A 19,326-nucleotide genomic window follows, 5' to 3' on the forward strand; every position below is an offset into this window, starting at 1 on the left:
ACAATAACCTACAGGTTTGCTATAAAGCTGTTCATAATGAACATGGCTCTCAGCCTCAAGCAGATTTACTAATGTGCATGAAATGCTATGAAACGAATGGCCCAGTAAAACAAGGAAGGCCACAATGCACTGAACACTGGCATCACGTTTTCTATTGTCACTTGAGGATTCTGGGGATCATTGTCAATTAAAAGAACTGTCGAGGTTCTTGTTTCCTTTTCTTATTAACAGCCTATTATCCACACCAGTTACCAGACAGCAGATTACAAATATTAAATGAATATTGACTTACTTTGTTTGAGGTTCTTGTCCGTCTGTGGATCCAAGACTCTAAAATAAATGAAAATAAGAAGAAGAAGAAGATATGAGGTCTGTAAGGTGTTGCCATAGCAACATTTAATCAATGTACAAAAAATATTTCATTTAGGTTGCAAAAATATATATTTTTTCCAACCATTACTACATTTTTATACAGAAACTGTACATTTATTATAAAAATCCTATGGTTAATTTGATCTGTTATAAACAGAATGCTAATCACTCTTTGAGTCACACTGCAACACTTTATCTGTGAGTTAAGTAGGAGTCTGACTCTGTGCGGTGATTTAATCAGTCATCTATTTGCAGCACACAATTCAGTCAGGAACAAGGCCAGGAGCAAACCTTGCTCTGCAGTCCAGCAACAGAATGAAACGAGAGAAAGAAACAGAGCATCTTGTTTTTAATCGAAGCTGCTTTTTTAACACTTTATATACTTTGGGCTGCTGACCATAAAAAAAAAAAAATTGAAAATTAAAAAACAGAATACAAAAAAAAAGGTTGCTAGGAAACTTGCTTCAAATGCTACGAATGATCAGCTCTTACAGAACAGATTTAAGAAATGTGCAGTGATTCAGGAAAACAGAAAAGAAGAAAGCGCTGTGCTGAATCCATGGGGACAGAGTGTACAGTCTGTACTGTGAACTGCTGCTCAAGGCTGCAAGCAAAACCACGACTCTTCATTTTCTTTTCTCCTGTCCCTGACAACTGCCTTTTCATACACTGGGATGAAGCGTACGTGAGAGAAATTAAAAGGATTCTCAATTGAGGAATGTGTCTGGGCACATGTTCGCTGCACTGAACTGCAGACCAAGAGCCCAAAATCTATAGCGGAAATGACTGATGCTGCTGTAGGATTGAGGTCCAGTAAAGGCTGCAGTGAAACGGATGCAGGAACAGACCACGTGCCACCAGATTATGATACACTCGATAACTTGTGTTAAAGTCGGGCAAGCAGACATACAGCCTCTGTGATTCCAATACACTTAATGTCCATAGCTAGTTTCATCACAACTGGGCTAGCAGCTCTCTAGACACATGCAAATAAGTAAGCTTTACAAAATTTTCTACGCATCAGCGTTTCCCAAATCTGCAGGTGGACTAGCGGCACCAAATTTTCAACTTTACCACTGGGCTTTCCAGCTACGTCCCCTTAAAACCTGGTTTGATACTGTTTCATCTGTCCAATGGCATTCAATTGAAAAGGTGTTAGTTCTTCCTCGTCGATTAGAAGATGTTTTATTTAATGGCCTCTCTATGAAGAAATGTATTACGCGATTTGGACCTCATAGCTAACTCGTTTGCAACCATTACATCCCAGCAGTGTGGAGTAGTGGTTAGAGCTCTGGACTCTTGACCGGAGGGTTGTGGGTTCAATCCCAGGTGGGGGACACTGCTGCTGTACCCTTGAGCAAAGTACTTTACCTAGATTGCTCTTGTAAAAACCCAACTATATAAATGGGTAATTGTATGTAAAAATAATGTGATATCTTGTTACAATTGTAAGTCGCCCTGGATAAGGGCGTCTGCTAAGAAATTAATAATAATACTCCTATTTAGCATAATTTTTCCTTTCTTTTTTTTGGTATCTTAGATTAGGATCTGCTCTACATACAGATGGAGTACCATGGAACACAGTCCCCTCTACACATTCTATAAGGAACTGGCTCACTAATAACACTATGTCAAAACGATTGGAGAACTAGCCGGTCTCACTGCTATTAAAAAACTATTGGTTCAGCGTTGGCTTCCTCCACACTCATTATCTTGGCGACACTGGATGCTTACTTTCTCTGACGTTATTCTGTTAGAACTGTCTACTGTCAGAGTCAATCATGCCTCTGCTTTTGTGCTTGAAATATGGAAGGAGGCCCATGTTAAGGTGTCCACGTTGATCATGGAATAGCTTTCTCTTATTTTATTCTGGTCCTTGGGAGAGGGTGGGAGGGGTTGAGGGACTTGGTGGGAGGGGGTGAGGGACTTGGGGGGGGTGGGGCTGGGGTCTGGTTGCTCAGGTTTGGGTTACTGTATGTTTTGACCAATCTTTTAAAATAAAATAAATAAATTATTAAAATCGCAAAAAAAAAAAGTAAGCATTACATACAAACAGTCATGTCTTTACTCCCATGTCAGCTCAGCTTCCATGTGCAGCTGAAACGTAGCTTTATAAGATCTCAGAGCTGCTACCCGGGGTCTGTTTCTCTGGTCACAGGAGATCCCTCTCCATGCACACTGTTTAATGTCAGTGCACTCCTTATCCTAATCCGGGAAGCGACAGCACAGGAGGCCTTTGGGTTCACCTCCTATTGTGCCGTTATTTGTTTTGACAGCAATGGATGCCAAACAAGGAAGATGGAATCGTTATATATAAGTTTTCAATAAAAACATGTTATGACGCAGCTGTTTTTCATGCCTTGTTATCAGAGAAAACCCGGGGATATCTAACTGCAGCACCTATTCTGCAGAAAGAAAAAAGAAGATGAAACAACATATTATTAAGCAGTTAGAAAGAAAACCCAAAACTGTGTTGGTAGTTTTTTTTAGTAACATACTCAGACAACCCCTGCTATTACTTTACAAGCGCCTGCGTGAATTAAACAAGGAATTACTTTTTGGTAACTTGAACTGATGCCGGGAGATATAGCCCACTGATCCCATCCCTAGTCTTGTCTCTTGACAGGAGACTACGCAGTAAAGGAATGGGGTGTTTGTGCCAACTGGATGGTGAAACAGACTGATTCCGTGGGCTGCAATGACAGCAAGATGACAGGACAGATTTGTTTGTCTGTGTTCAGGGAAGTTTCAGCATTGATAGGGAGAGACACAGATTTACATAAACCTAACTGGTAACAGTACTGTGTGTGTGTATATATATATATATATACATATATATATATAATGTATGTATATCATATATAAATTGCTGCTTGCAGTCGGATTCATCCCTGTACTGTAGGTCATTTTAATGAACCATTTGTGGGTATTTATTTATGTGCTCAGGCTGTGTTGCAATAGGGCATATTCTGGTTGCGTCGTGGATTTCCTCAGACTGCTGAGAAGCATTATATAAGACGATCAGGCTTTCCACAGCAGAACTGAAGCTTTTATACTGAAGCAGGGGCTTTTTTCCCCTGATTCAAGGCTTTACTTATTTACAGGAGCATGCTATATTAAAAATGTGTGTTTTAAGGATGGCCATGTGGTGACTCTAGAACAGCATACCCCAATACAAAGAATGAAAAGACTCCATGCACGATTCCAATTCGTATTTGTATTCCCTGAGCCAGGCATGAGGCTTAATGAACACATTTGCATATCATTCCAAACAATTAGGCAAGTGCAATGTGCTTGCTCGGAGACAAGATTAACTGTAACAAATGGATGTTGTTATTATCTATTTATTTGTGTGTGATTATTCATCTCTTTGTTTGTTATCTATCTCAATAAAACCTTTTAAAATCAGTTAATAAAATGCAGGGTGGAAAAAAATCAGTACCTAATCAGTTCTTTATTTAACCAGGCAAGTCAGTGGGGAACAGATTCTTATTTTCACCAGTGAACAGTCAAATAGAATCCTAAACTCACTGAACTGAACACTATGATATGTTGCTTTTGCCTCAAAATTAGCCCCTACACCTTTGTCCACTTTATACACAATTGTAACTGATATAGCCAGGCTACAAGATTATACCCTTCAAATTTGGTCTGTAATCATTTCACTTTAACAGGCTTGATCCAACACAAACCACAACACAGGCACCAAATCAATGGCCAGCGATTTCACTTGTACTGGCTTTCTCTGATCTGTGATCTTTTCATGGAAGAAAAGCAGAAGTGCAAAACGAGTCTGTTCCAGATCATGGATGCCAGCAACGGACCGCGTAGCTAAACACACAAGCTAAAAAAACCAGGGCTCTTTTCTTGTAACTACTTCCACAAACTCGAGATGTGCTTAGCATTCCGGGTGTCTGTGAAAGAGTCCCATTCAATAATCATCCATAATTCTTTGCATTTAGCGAGATTCACTTTTGTCGAACATCATGGCAGCTTCAATAGCAAATCACAATCAGCTATCTCTAAAGATTTGAATGCTCCCCTCCAACTGTTCTCACATTCACAGAGCAATTAATGCCGGCGGGGGGGAGGGGGAGAGAGAGAGAGAGAGAGAAAGTAAACTGCAAGGTTTTTTGCACCCCCCACCCCACCCCCACCCCACCCCCATCCCATCTCCACCCCACCCCCATCCCATCCCCACCCCACCCCCATCCCATCCCCACCCCACCCCCATCTCCCCTGATCCCTTCACAAAGCAAGTGGTTGTTAATGCACTTCTCGTCTCCCGACAAGCCATTACGAGCAGCGGTCAAACCTTGCCAGACTGTTCTCTGTCTGCAGAGGGGGCTGCTTGGCTTATCAAATGAAGACAACTTAAAAAAGCAAAACGCAAGCCCTTAATTTTGACACACCATCAGGAGGTCATGTGTGATCTGTTAAACTTTACAATAAACTCATTATACTTACTAATCATGGAATGAGATGGGTTTCTTAGTCTTTAGGCACTTCAGCGGGAGTCCTATTACACTTTATTCAGATATTTCATAGCTGAGGGCAATATAATAATAATAGACCCTCGAAGTGTAATCAGCAACCAGTCTCCTAATTGATTACCAGACAGGTAATCAAATTGACAATAATGGATGCGACTGAGAACACATTTATACTTAAAAGCAAACACCTTTGAATCCAGCTGTATTTTTATACATGGCAATATAAAACATGCATATAGAAAACTATTATTAAAAATCAAGCAGAAAGAAACAACATAGGACTCTTCTAAAAGCCCTCAAACACAACAGAAAGCATGGCCGTGTTAGTAACAAAATACACACGGGAGAAGGAGCTTCCAAACATGAGGCCCCTATAGAACAATACATGTTTGATTGAGCTAGATCAATAAATCGATTAATGCATGCGTTAATGCGTCTCGAATAGACCGCTGTCTTTAATGAGGTCCTCTAAGAAAAAGTTTGGACTGCTACCTCTCAACTGTGTGAGCCAGACAGAGCCACAGAGGAACCATGTGCTGCAATTCAGTCCTGACCTTTAAAAACAGAGCTGCTGAAGCAATCCTCCGGATACAAAGGACTCGCGAAAAGAGAATAATTATTATTATTTGACATGTGATCAGAAGCAAAAGTAACCAGCATTCATCAAAGCAGTCTGCTTTCAAAGAAAGGCACTCAAAGCTGCTCCTTTTACTAGAATGGCTTCTTTACATTCTTCGTTTAGGAGGTTGGTTCAATAAACCAGCATCCCAAATGGATAAGCTGCAGGTGGCCTAGAGCATTTTACAGCACCTTGGATTGCACCCATCAGTGGATATCCTTGGTTTGTGCTGGAAAACACTCTAAGAAAGCCACCTGTGTCTTCATCAACCCCTAGCACCTTAACAATTGTAACCTGCACTCAAATCCAGGCTTTGATAGCCACTAATCCTGTTGCCCTTCTGAACACACTCATTGTGTAGATACAGTTTGTAGGAATAATTGCCCCCCGCTTTTTTTTTTTCATTTCGCAAACTGTCTTCATCTTTCCGGGATCTCTTGATTTTAGTTGCTTGATTATTTTTTGTAATAAAAAAAAATAAAATGCATGCATCCATAAATTTAAACCAAATAAAAAAAAATTCAGTAAAGACATCGAGCCTCACTGAAGCATGTCTTTTTAAAATTATTATTACCACTGCAATTTAAAATGACATGATGGAACTATTACGCTACAGACCCTGGTAGGTCATAGACAGGGCTTCAGTGTGGAAGGACTCTGGGCTGAAGAAAGCCTGTACAGGGCACGCACAGACAGGCAGACCAATAGTCCACTCAGACCAAAGCAACATGAACAGTGCTGGCTCTATGGATACACAGTCTCCCAGAGGACCCCAGCAACTTAGACAGCTCTCCTGCAAAGCCCTGGGTCATGTGTTACTATTTCAATGTGCTGGTTAACAGCACTATTTCTAATGCCATGTGCCACCGCTTCTTGGATCGACTCCTGGGCACCGACATCTGGAATAGCTGCTTTTTGTTTGCTTTGATTTTTTAATTAAATCAATCATAAGCACGCTGATCAAGTATTCTGTGAGAGTGTGTGCGTGTATGTGTGGCCTGGTTATGATCGTATCTCACTTTAATTTCTACAGAAAGTATATTAGTGGGTCCAAGACCACAATAGCTGTTCAGATCATTAAAATACACCTGAGTCCATCAAATGAGGGTGTGTATATACATGTATATCTCTATATAGATAGATAGATAGATAGATAGATAGATAGATAGATAGATAGATAGACAGATTTTATTTTTAAAATGAAAGAATAAATAAACCCATTAATTTACAAGTTTTGACAGCCTTAAAGGGGCGGTCTTTGTTTGTTGCTTTCTTGGCAGACTTTTATTCCATTGCATAATTAAGCAGGTCTTGTGTGTGTGTAAAATACGTATCAGTGTATTAAAGGAGCCATGAATGTAAACACTGTCCTTTTGAAAACAGGAGACAGAATAAACCACAAATATGAAGCCCAAAGTGTGAACTAATTGTTGGAAAAAAGTGTTAATGTCTAACTGGAGTTAAAGAAATCCACAAGCTGGCAAATGAACAGCAAACTTATGTATTTTGTTAAGTAAACAAATGAAAATAAAAATACTGTAAATAAATAATTACTTAAAATAACTTTAGAATAGGGAATATTTCAAATTCAGGCACAGTGTGAATGTTTAAAAAGCCACTTCTGAAAATTTCCACAGCTATTTTTTTCTGCTTCTTTTTTTTTTGCATTTAAATTAAAATTACTTTTCATCTGTACAATACTTATATATTTCTCAAGATCATTTTACAAGATTTAATTCAAACGATAACCGATTTTACAATATTAAGTGTAACAGTTTCTATTTATACGCTGAGGTGTTTTATTTTTTATTTTTGTTAGTTTCATGTCTGCCAGTTTTAAATTAAACTGATCACCGCCAAATAGGAAAATGGAACCCCAAAGAAAACCTGCCAAAACACCATCAGTATTGCTGTCTTACTCGTCATGACTGAAACTGGAGATTCGGCTTTTATGTATTGCAGACTGTGAAGCCAAAAAAAGAGATGCCAGCTCTCCTGTGTAGCACCACACCATGCACTGTCGATGTTAAAAAAAAAAAAATATATGAATCAATAAAAAACGCTATTCAATATAATGTTGAGAATAAATGCATAAATAAATAAGCAATCTGGTAAAAACATGACAAATCTTGATTTCATGTTGGTTATTCTCATTTCAACCTGCTAAGTACAGTGTTTCATGTGAAAAGAACCACAGAACCACCAGACAGTAACATAACACACAACTGTAGCTCATCAGTCTGCTATTACTTGTCCAAAGTAAACAGTTTTCTGGTGTTTACATGCTGTACAACATACGGAACCTGTATGCAGGTTAACTGTTCACCTCGATGCAGTCGGCTGAACCTTACTAACATGCATGCATTCATGCATTAGTTTCAGTCTTGCTGCCGGATGTACATTTTACTTTATGGAGATGAATTTTTCAATTGGAGGAGAGCAAAATGATACGCAGTTTAGGATTCAGTCTCCCCAGAACAATGACTCCCCTGCAGCCTGCAAGGGAATGGGAGTTCACAGTGATAAAAGAACATCATTAAATCTCTGCGTATTAAAGCAGCGAGGAATGAAACAAATAGGATAAGAAGCCTTTTTTAGCTATAGAAATTAGAAGATTACCCGGCCCTCATCGAAGCGAACAGCAATCATTCCTTTTCATGACTTTATTCATGAAATGCATAGAAATGCAAACAGAAAAGTCTGAAAGAACAAGTGACTTTAAATGATATTTGTTCTTTCACCACTTCATAATGTTTCCAATCACTCGAACGGTTTGAATTACAATTACTCGCATACTGAAACGTTCTTGGGTTGTTGAGCTGTTTTGAGTTTGGGTTCAGGAGCTGTTCTTCATTTTTAGTTGTCTGCTATGAAACACATGCAGTGGCTCGTTTGTGCCGGTTCACACCGAATCCCAAACCAGTAGCTTTTTGTCTGACAGGTGAGAATTATACAGTTTGCAAATGGTTAACCATATGAAAGAAAAAAATGTTTTCCTGCTCCCTGAATTAAATGATAAAAGTGTTCTGTTCATCAGATTAGTCACCCTGCTATTGGTATTGTTCAAACCTGAAGATTATGTTAAAACACGGCTAGACAAAGGGCAGCATGCAGCTACCGACACCAGCAATAAGACATGAAACTCACGAGCAGATGAGAAGCACATACTGCACATACTGCAAGATCGGTACATCATTAGGTCTAGAAACAAAAATACTATCCCTCTTCCTTAATTATAAAATCTGGTATGTATGTAAATGTGGGCTAGATCAGCAAAAGTGTTCCTATCAGTACTCTAGTGTTCCGATCAATACTCTAATGTTCCGATCAGTACTCTAGTGTTCCGATCAGTACTCAGCAAACCTGAACAAGGTCCGGTCCCAACAGGTTTGGATCAGGGAGAGTCTCCTAATCCCACAGGTCTACCTGTTATTCAGGCTGCCTCTGGGACCAGGCTCTTAAGCTACCAGCCCATTCTCTGCTGGCCAGCACTGCACAGCCCTTCAGACGCCTCTTCCCATCCCGCATGCAGTGGATAACGCTGGCTCCCTCCTCCGTCTGTACGGTGACAGAGTTTCACCATTTCCCTTCATAAAGCTGTCAAAGTTTCCCATAAACCCCTCTCAGAGCCAATGTTCTGTGCTATTCCGACGCCGAAGGCTGAGCGTTTTTTACTTTTTCTTTAAGTGATATTTCACAAACCTGAGATGTTCATAAACAACTACCCCCCAAGCCACACAACTAAAACTTGATATTGATCATTAAAAACCCAGCAGTTGGTCCAGTGATATACTCTATAACTAGTAGTGACTTACATGTTATCAGAGTAAGACACACACACCTGTTCCTAATAAAAGAAGAAGCTACTAGCCATACAATAATAGACACCCGGGGTATTGTAACCAAGCTGGTAGATATGCCTGGCTTCTAAGAACAGATCCTGGGGTCTAGCTTAATGATCTTACAAGATTCCACTGGAATCTTATTCTATTTCAGGAATGAGGTCAAAGAACCAGCCTTGAGGTAAAAAAACACCAGCGGTATGCATGTAAAAGTTTAGGGGTGTCAGTATCTAGAGCCGATGCTTAGATCATCACTTCACCTCTTCTATTGTGGAGGGCTGCACAGAGTTCACTGGACTCTAGGCTACCATGAAGCATCTCTGTCCCATCCATGCTTCTACTGGGAAAAAGGCAGCTTTGAGAAGCATGGAAATTACTGCAGGCTTCATCGCCACACTGAAAGATAATACAGATCTTATATCTATGCATTATCTATCCAAGATCAAAAAGCATGCCCAAATCCTCAAAGTAGAGGTGCTGCACATGAGTAATGCATTTGTTATCTGGTGTAGTGGTGCTGCACATTGAAAGTGGTTCTGGCAGCAAAGCAAAACAATGGTCTCAATACATACGAATGCCAGTGCAACAGTTCTTCCTATGAATTAAAGTGAAATTCAAAGTGTTCCTAATTTAATGCATGAGAGCAACAATTATCCTCGATCAATAGATCAAGATTAATGGAACATTAAAATGGCATTTTATTCAAGGCAAAAGCAGGAAGCAAAAGGAGTCTGAGGAGTCTGCTTTACTCTTATTTAAAAGTTTGAATATGTATATATTAAAGCTCCATGCCGTACCATATACACACAAACATTTCACATTGCATATACTGTACAGCATGTGATCGTAGTCCTTAAAAAAAAAAAATTACAAAATCAAACACACCACTATGTCTAGTGCAAACATTTGAAAAAAAAGTAAAATCAATGCAATTTTTATTTATAGTGAAAAGCTGCCATTTCAGATTTACAAATCTGCCAGCGAGTTACAAAACCAGCACAAGGTGTGTCATAGAAAGTGCTATGAATTGCTGTGTTCTGTAAACTCTTTTTTCCATTGCATGAAGCTATAATGGCCTAATGAATAAAGCCACGGCTTGCTAATTTGTTGCAAAAACGCCCCTGCCATGTGAAAGCTGCTTGTCACTGAAGACATATAAAACAGCAGCTCGGGACGTGAGTTTCGGCAGCCACTTAATATCACAGCCACAAGCACTGCCAGCAACTGTCTGCCAGCAGCACAGAGGCTGCCTCCTCCAGCCCAGGAAGGCAAGCTTGATTATGAATGCCAGCATTGCTGCCCTAATTAGGACTGGGAGAGCTTTAACAACTGTGCTACAGTTTAGCTGCTGACAAACATGAAAAAAAAACCTTGTTCAAAATTAGCAAAGTGAAGTGAGAAGTTCTAGAAGCCCCAACTGTCTGACCAGCAGCAGTGAAACAGGTCTAATCTGTGGAGGGGTTACTTCAGTTCAGAAGCCTGCTAGTATTACCTACAGGAGCCCCCACCCCTCTGTAAAATGAATTATAGTTAGCTATACGTGATAATTAACCGTGCATTAGCAAATACCCTGAGACAGAGGGACTTCTATTTTCTCCCCCGAGCTTCGACTAATAAAAAAAAATAAAAAAAAACGCAAATACGTTTCAGCAAATGATCATTTAAGATGTGGAATGCTCAGTGCACTGGAAGAAAACAGTAAGCACTAGAATCATTGCAGGAGGGTTTCCTTGCAAAAGCACACGAAGCACACTGCGGCATTGTCCACTGCATCGAAGCCACACTGCTTGAAAAACAAATACAATATACATTTTACATACAGTGAGACCTGCCGTCATGCAAAGCATGCAAACAAACGCATACTCCATATACAGAGAGAACGTACTGTGTACAGTGATTCCGTGGATATTTAAACAATGTGTGTACCAGTCTGTATAGTACAGAGCTTGCAACACATTTCAATCTATATATTTGAACTCAAAGTCACTCTCAGACCCCTCTTAAGATTCTTGCATCAGATGGCTGTACAAAGTGTGTTTTTTTCACACTATAAATTACATAAGAACATGCTTCCATATTATTATTCTTTTAAAGCATGAGGACAGAATGTTATATGTACTATGGAGGCTGCAATCTTAAAACAAAACGGACTATGCCTTTAAACCAGAGTGCCAGCAGAACTCAATTTAAGTTCAATAATGAATCCTGAAAATACGCATAGGGCTCACCTTATACTTCTAGTGGGAAAAAAAGCAAACCGTGCACTGCCAAAGGGGACCCAGCAAATAAATAAATCATGGCTGGCATTAGGAGAGAATCCAATTGGGAGGAGATAGTAATTTGCCAGGATAGATACAAACTCCCTTAGATATTACTCTTTATAAATATGTATGGGCTCTCCTAGCTACCTGAAACAAGGATCTTGAGTTTCTTTCATTTGGGTCCCCCCCCACGTTTTTCCGTATTAACAAATGCTACCGTCACGTAATAAAACACAGATGCCGTTTAAAGGGCATTAGGAACAAAAAAGAAAGCCCACCAGCTACATGAAGTCATTTCTTTCCAATGCAGACACAACCCTTTTTCAACTGATAACCTGCTCACAACATTGATTTTAATCTAAGACGACAACACCCCATTAAAATGTATCCTTTGAAAGAAAAGAAAAACCATACAGAATGCAGCAACAAAGACATATCTCCGGCTTGAAGAGTGAAATGCAGCCTGGCAGCTCAATATATAACGAAGAACGGCACGCAGCACCGAGCAGACACTGCTGAGGAGGGCTTTTGGGAAGGTTTTATTAAGCCATTAGTCTTGCTTTCCACGGTAAACAACACGCTTGCCACAGCAGGTTCATATACCCGAGTCCCTTCTAGTTTTTCTCTATTAATCCTGCCACTGAACTTCCTAACTGGGTGGGTGTTTATTGATTCACCACGCCCCCCGCCTTTATTAACATCACTTATTACAAACAAAATTATTGGATACTGAGGATAGATTGGGCAGGTGCACAGGTTAAGGCAGAAGCTCATTACAACAGTGGCCCCTTTGTGCGGGAGCAGTTGATGTCACATTGAGCTATTCAATTCTCACAAGTCATATTGTGGTTTATATACCATAGGAACATCAGGTTCATTCTAACAAACCATATTGTGATGTCAGAAATTATTTAGTTTTGCGAGCTATTTGCTAAAAGATCCTGCTAGGAAACAAATGTCATTTAATTGAGGGCTTACAAAAAGTAAACGTGTAAACTGGAAATGTTCAGGAAACACAGACCTCATTGCACAAGAAACTACAGCATCACATAGCTTTCTCATCGATCAGGTAGCATGCATTACCCCTGTTTAAAATAGTCAGCTATCGCTATTGCTTCATATTACACAGATACTTATTGCCATAGATGTCATTTTAATAATTCTATGGATTATTATAAAAGAAAGCGATCAAAGCTGGGTAGCTATTTTTGACTATACCGCGCATGGTGAGCATGCCGGGTATAGGAAGGGGGCAAAAAGTGGCGGGTAGCAAATCATGGCAAAACGCCGGCAGACAATCTGCACTTCACAGCAGGCCATTAACCTGGAGATGTTTATTCTTTCAATTTCTGGTGAACGCTTACTTTAGCGTGGAGCCTCTCTCCCGCTCAGAGGTCTCAGTGTAACGCGTCTCCCCCAGCCTGTAAGTCTCCAGTTTGTTTAGGAATAAAGAAAGCACTGCCCCACTGTCAAAACACAGTAACTCACCGCTGCACAAACTGTCTAGGCACCGGCTGTACAGTACCTCTTTCGAAACTCGAGGAGCGTTTGATGTGACAGAACTGAAACAGAACGAACGGAATGTAATGAGACTACTCAAAACACTATAAAATGCTTCTGTAAAAAGAAACCAAGCTAAACTAAGTTCCTAGGAAGAGTACCCGTTGTAAAAGCGCAGTTCTATAGGTGCTATCCCACACAGCCCTGCTTGCTTACATGGTTACATATCGTGTAGCAGGATCTATCTACAGTCCTGTACTCTGGGCTCCGGAGCCCCACTTCAGATAAATCCAGCAAGCAGGTCTTTCCATCAGATGTGCTCTCGAACCCCACCTTAGTACCTCCAGAACCATTGCTGAGCCCTGCCTGTAAATCAACAGAAAGATGTCATGAAATACGAAGGTGGGGAATGTGGTCTCAGAAAAGTCAGTGCTAAAACATGGAGCCCTGCAGATCCTCTGAGAATCACTGCCTTGAGCCTTACACAGGGGCGTTTAGACAGCTTGCTTCTCTTTTCAAATATCTGGACAGTGTGAAATACTTCATGCACTTATACACAAGGCTTAGGTGACAAAGGTAAACTGACACACACAGACAGCAGTCTGCCATGTGAGAAAGTACAGTTGTGAGGAACAACAAAAGCTCCCATTCCGGTATTATTTCCCTTAACTATTAAAGACTGGTGCTATATTCCCAACACTATTCAACCGCTAAAGTATTTATGGCAGTACGACAAACAACTACCCAGGAAATCTTTTCAGCGTCATAACGAAAAAGAAATGTAAAACAGGCACAGTTATACATATTCATATATTAAATCAGTTTGCCGCTCTGAAGTTTTCATTGAGGGTGGCTTTTCCTGCAACTGTATGCAGTCGGTATTGAAAGAGTTAAAGCTATGGTTTTTACCTGTATCAATAACGTTGATCAGCCAAGTCAAAGCTCTTGAAATGACAAGGGAAACTGGGTAGCATTTTCACATTTTTTGCTTTTACCTCCACTGACTATTATATTGATCAAAGAATCGTTATGCCATATCATTCAAAAAATATGTATGTACATGGTGCTGGTATTCAGAAATATTAGTTTTTGCAAACAAGAGTTCTTCATTTGAGATCGCTCGTAACGTCACTGGGTTTGCCTTTTTAAAAGTCCTAGAATGTGTTTGCATTCCAGGGCCCTAGATTCCATGTTCGTTAGTTCTGATAGATGAGAGCAGACAGACAGGTTGGCAACTAAAACCGTTTTCTCCGAGATCCTGAGCTTTTCAACAGTTAGGCAAAGGTTAAATCGTTCCAATGCAAAGATTTGGACAATATTATTACAAATTTGCACACAGATAAGCCGCTTCCCTGGAGAAATGAAGACAACAAATCAGCTTTTTAGGGTAGAAAGGCCTGTCATTAACCCAACAGGAGACAGAAAATAAATGAAACAACTCTGGTAGTGTGGTAAAGAGTGTAAGCTCGCCCCCTTTTGGTCATTTGTAGAACGTACCCCCCCCCACCCCCACCCCCATACTTCTAAATTCCGTCCAAATAAAATGTGCAGCTCATTTTAAGTTTAGTGTTTCGTACTGCTCTGTTTGACTCTTAGGCAGCCTGCAGGTCTGGATTTTTGATTAAATTTAGAGACATGAAAGAATTCTCCATTGCCTGCCAGAAACCACGGAGGAGAGTCAGAGGCGAGGTAAACACGAAGAGCCCTCGCAGGAATGCAGACTTGTGTGAGGCCACAGGGGAGACACACAATGACATCCCCTCGCAGAAATAAGAGCTTAATACATATAGATACAAAACGAGAAGAAGAAAAGAAAGAAAAGGGAAGCAGATCTAAAAGAAAACAGCAGTCCACACACTGGTCTGAGCACTATCTATAATAGCACTTTGAAACTAACCTGGCACAAATCCCATTCAAGTGTTTATCAATAAATCAGGGGTATCTCTTGTACCAGTTCATCAATATTTTAGAGGTGGAACACGCGCGCACACACACACACACACACACACACACACACACATACACACACACACACACACACACTCCTATTTAATCAAGGGAGATTCCAGAACAAAATGATCAGAAGCTTGTTGCTTTTCTGATTCCTTGTTCTTTTTAGAAGGCTCCGGTTATGCAATGCTGTCCTATTGCTTCGGTTCTTTGCTAAATCAACAACACATTAAAACGCAGCCCTTTTTCTACCCTTTTCTTTTTTTTGTTTAACCTTGGCTCTGGTCATTGACAGAATACACTGCCTTCAAACACCATCACAGAACTTTATCATGCAATGCAAAGACAGCATCGCTCTCGCCAACATGGCCTCATTGGTTTTTCTTTCGCTGGTGCTGCCTGCTGAACAAAAACAATTCAATAAAAAGTATTTCATGCAACATGTTAAACCAATTTTTTTTAATAAAAACTTGCCTAATCTTTCTGAGCATACGATGTGAGCAAATAAAACAATCCAGGCAAACATCTGTCAGGGTCCCAATAACAGCGCATCAATAAAGAGTTCTGTACTTGTTTAAAAACTCTTATAGCAAGGAGTCTGTTTCCATTAATGCAATTTAAACTCTACACAACGATTAACTATCACATTGGTTGTAAGTTAACTCGTGCAACTACTGCGTTCAAAAAGGACGGGAAAAACTTTTGCGTTGAAAATGATGTGCAGGAAATGACAATCATTTTTTTCTCATCCTTTTTCCAAATATTTTTGCCCCGATTACATTTAAACTTGCCATCAACTCCCTTCCCCGGTAGACTGATTTCAGGTTTTCTTAGCTGCATTCTCCGCACTCTCTTATTAGCTTTCCCTGTTTAATGGCTGGTGTCCTGTCAGGATTACATACTGTTCAGCATGACTACTCTTTGCCAATTTCAACATGCCTTCATCTAGCACATCATTAAAAGGATTTCTAGGAAGTGCTTACCAGCACGTTCCTTTAGCTCATGTTTTGTTTCCAAAGGTCCCAGATTCAATCCCCAGGCTGCCCTTTCCCCCTGCCTGTCCCTGGACAGATTCATGTGTATGCACACGGTGACTGGTGATCACTGTCCTTGTGTGTCGTGCGGGTCTGCACTGGGCATATGAAGTGGGCCGCTTGTGACTGCTTAGCCTCTTGGCTTTTGTTACAAGAGCTTTTTTGCTGGTACTGGGTACAATGAACTGTGGAAATCGCAGAATGGCTTAGTGGAAATTCCTGGACACAGAAACAAGGCAGAATAAAGTAGTGTTCAGAACTCAGAGACAGGAGCCCAGCAGGTATAAGAAAGGTGGCGTGCTTCTAGGCATTCCTCCCTGCACTAATCTATGAATATTGGATAATACATCTGCTATTAAGGCGCTGCAGCTAATTCAGAGAAACTTATCTTCAAAATTGGATTAAACTCCAACACTGGCGTCTCCAATGGGATATATTTACACCTCCCAAAACCAGTCAAAAAATGTGCATCCCTGCTTGAAACAGGCGTATCGACTCTTTCAGCGCTTTCTGCAGGATCTCAAAGGATTTATTTCTGGTAATTGAGGGCACAGGCTAACTGGCTGGCATTATGCAAGACACAATGGGGTTTGTTCTCAATAAGTGGCATCCAATAGGCTATTTCTACTCCCTCCTTGTGTTGTGAATCTGAGCTTCTCCCATCCTCAGTCGCTCCCTGTATTAGTAACCTATAGTACAGCTCGTTCATTCTGGAGGCAAAAGGACACATACATATATTAAGAGGTGAAATCTACCCAGCAACACATTCCATCATTACAAAATCAACACAGAGCAAAAGACCACTGGCTTTGTTCAGCAAAGGAAAAAAAAATTAAAAAGAAACCCAAGAGCTGTAATTGGTGTAACTGTGACCTCTTGCTTTCAGAAGCATCAGTGCAGAGTAAGGTAATTATTACATTCACAAGCGAATGCTACACACTTACAAAGTCAAGTGTAGCAAAAACCCTGCCAACATGAACGCTGTACTGTCACTTCACTTGGTTTCTAAAGTGAAACAAAAGGTTGAGATAGCTTGCTGGGTAGTTTCCGCGTCACTACCCCCTGCTTATTGCTGCCGGTTACAACACAAGAATGCATCTCTCTGTGGGTTAGGGTGGTCATCCATAACGTTAAAACACACAAGTCAGAAGATGTACGGTAGTATGAAAAAAGAAACCAAGCTATGCATTGTCTTTATACTGCATGTTAGTTTAGAAATACTAGAATAATCAATCCAATGGCAAACAGCTAGAAGTCTGTTTGTCTTTTTCAATGGTTATGGATGGATGATTTGTAATAGTTACGTATCTATAATGTATGTACGATTAACCCAACTCATAAGCATTGCTTCATTAAGTCTTATGTCACAATGTAGCTACTCATTTTGCCAAGAGGTACTGAATTAAGGTATTCCTGACAAAACACAAAACCAAATCAAACAAGGGAAATTCTCCCAGCCCCTGTAACCAGCACCTTTGTTTTGCTGCTCCCAGCCACGCATTCTAAATGGCATTGCCTGCATGCCTCTTTGCACACACTCACACAGATAAATAAAGAAATGAAGTGGAAAAAAGGGCTTTTTAAAACAGGAAAGTGCACTTTAGGTTTTACTGACGCTGCATTGAACAGACCACCCCACATTAAAGTACCTGGAGCTCACAAAACAGCTGCATGTAGTCTGCCATGCACATCCACTGACAGGGCTTGCGTACAGTTTTGAAAGAAGCACATGTTTTAGCAAACGTGCATTTTCATTTTAAAACACTACAGTATAGTGGGTTAACGAAATCTCTGTTTGCAAGCCATGCTTTTAGACTGTCTTGCACTGCCTGGAACTTGTCCCCACCCCTTCACTGGCTTCCTTCCGGTCAATAACCAATCAGCTGCTTCCCCTATTCACTGACATGCTTTACTCCAGTATCATGCTTCGACCCAAAATGTACAACTAAGGTGAAATTACCAAAGAAGTAAAGCTGGAGCGCACTTCCTGGAAAGCAAGGCCAGCAAACTGAGTACTTTCTTTAGTTTATTACCAGATGTCTGCGTTGTTTGCAATAGCGTACTTCTTTACAAAATGCTATGGTGCCATTTTCCCTGTAACACCTTTAAAGAAATATTAGTAAAAATCTATGAACACTTCCAATACCATTTATAGGGTTCCCTAACACAACTTTGTGCCATTCCAGGGAGTGGAATGAAAAGTAATTTACCAGAGAGGAGATTCACAAAGAATTCAAATGTGTTGCTGGCAGAACATGAAATGCATTATTCAATTTGTAGTATTCACAAAATAAGAACCTCTCTCAATTATTTTTTTACTGCCGATGTAAACCCATAACACTCTTTAAACATTTTAATATCGGCACTGATTTCTGTATACTCAATGAGCTTTGCATCAGCTGAAAGCAGTCTCTATGACTTCACACATATTTAGCTACAGTTACCAGTAACAGCTGCCATTGCTTTTAATATGTTATGCATTCCAAAACCTCTTGCACTCTAATGTGAATCCAATATCAGGTGTTTTACTGCCTGATCCTTTTAGCCACCCCAACTTATATCGCCTGTGTTTATTAGTAAATTAAAAATGGATTATAGCAGCAGATTCAATTTCTTTTTCATTTCAAAATCAGCCCAAGTGGTTTTAAAGCAGTAAGAGCTACTTTGCGCTCTACATGAGAGACGTCTTAGCAAGTGTGACTGCAATATGAACAGGGGCTCATTTTAACAGCATGAGCCAGCATGTTCAGGTTGTCTGTTGGGGTGCTGGCCTCGGTCATCTCTCTCCTGGATATTTGGGTGAGCATCTTCAATTATTTCTTTCTTATTTGTAACTGCTGCCCGCTCGCATAAACAAGACTTACAATTGACTTGACTGTCTGAAGCCTTTCCTGCAAAAAAAATAAAAATGATCAATTGAAGCTGACCTAAAGGGCGATCCCTGGTGTGTATGCATGTGAATGAATGAATTATGATTAGGGCTTCTGATTTTCGGTATTAACCGATAAAACCCGATAAAACACCCCCGATACAAAAAAAAATGAAATCGGTGGATAGCCAATAAACATCGGAAAAGCTGTGGAAATGGTTAATCAATTCGACTTTACCCTATTCCCATTAAAAAATAAAACCTACTACAAAAATAAGAATAAATACATTTCCCAGTGCTGCTGGGCAATGTCCCGCCTTCCTGACTTGAATCTATCATTGATTCGTTCTGAATACTTTAAACCCGCCCCAACTACTGAGTGAAGC

At 40.2% G+C, this 19,326-nt stretch overlaps 1 protein-coding gene across 3 annotated transcripts in view; it reads right to left on the bottom strand.

Annotated features, from left to right (window-relative positions):
- Positions 1–19,326, bottom strand: part of LOC117424152 (ankyrin repeat and fibronectin type-III domain-containing protein 1) — a 127,301-nt gene that overhangs the window by 64,985 nt on the left and 42,990 nt on the right. For all 3 annotated transcript variants that reach the window (XM_058992307.1, XM_058992306.1, XM_058992305.1), the window contains exon 6: positions 293–330. In XM_058992307.1, the coding sequence (XP_058848290.1) occupies positions 293–330 (38 nt within the window). The remainder of the gene's footprint in view (positions 1–292; positions 331–19,326) is intronic.

The sequence above is a fragment of the Acipenser ruthenus genome, chromosome 19 (genome assembly GCF_902713425.1).
Source record: "Acipenser ruthenus chromosome 19, fAciRut3.2 maternal haplotype, whole genome shotgun sequence".
Classification (NCBI taxonomy): Eukaryota; Metazoa; Chordata; class Actinopteri; order Acipenseriformes; family Acipenseridae; genus Acipenser; species Acipenser ruthenus.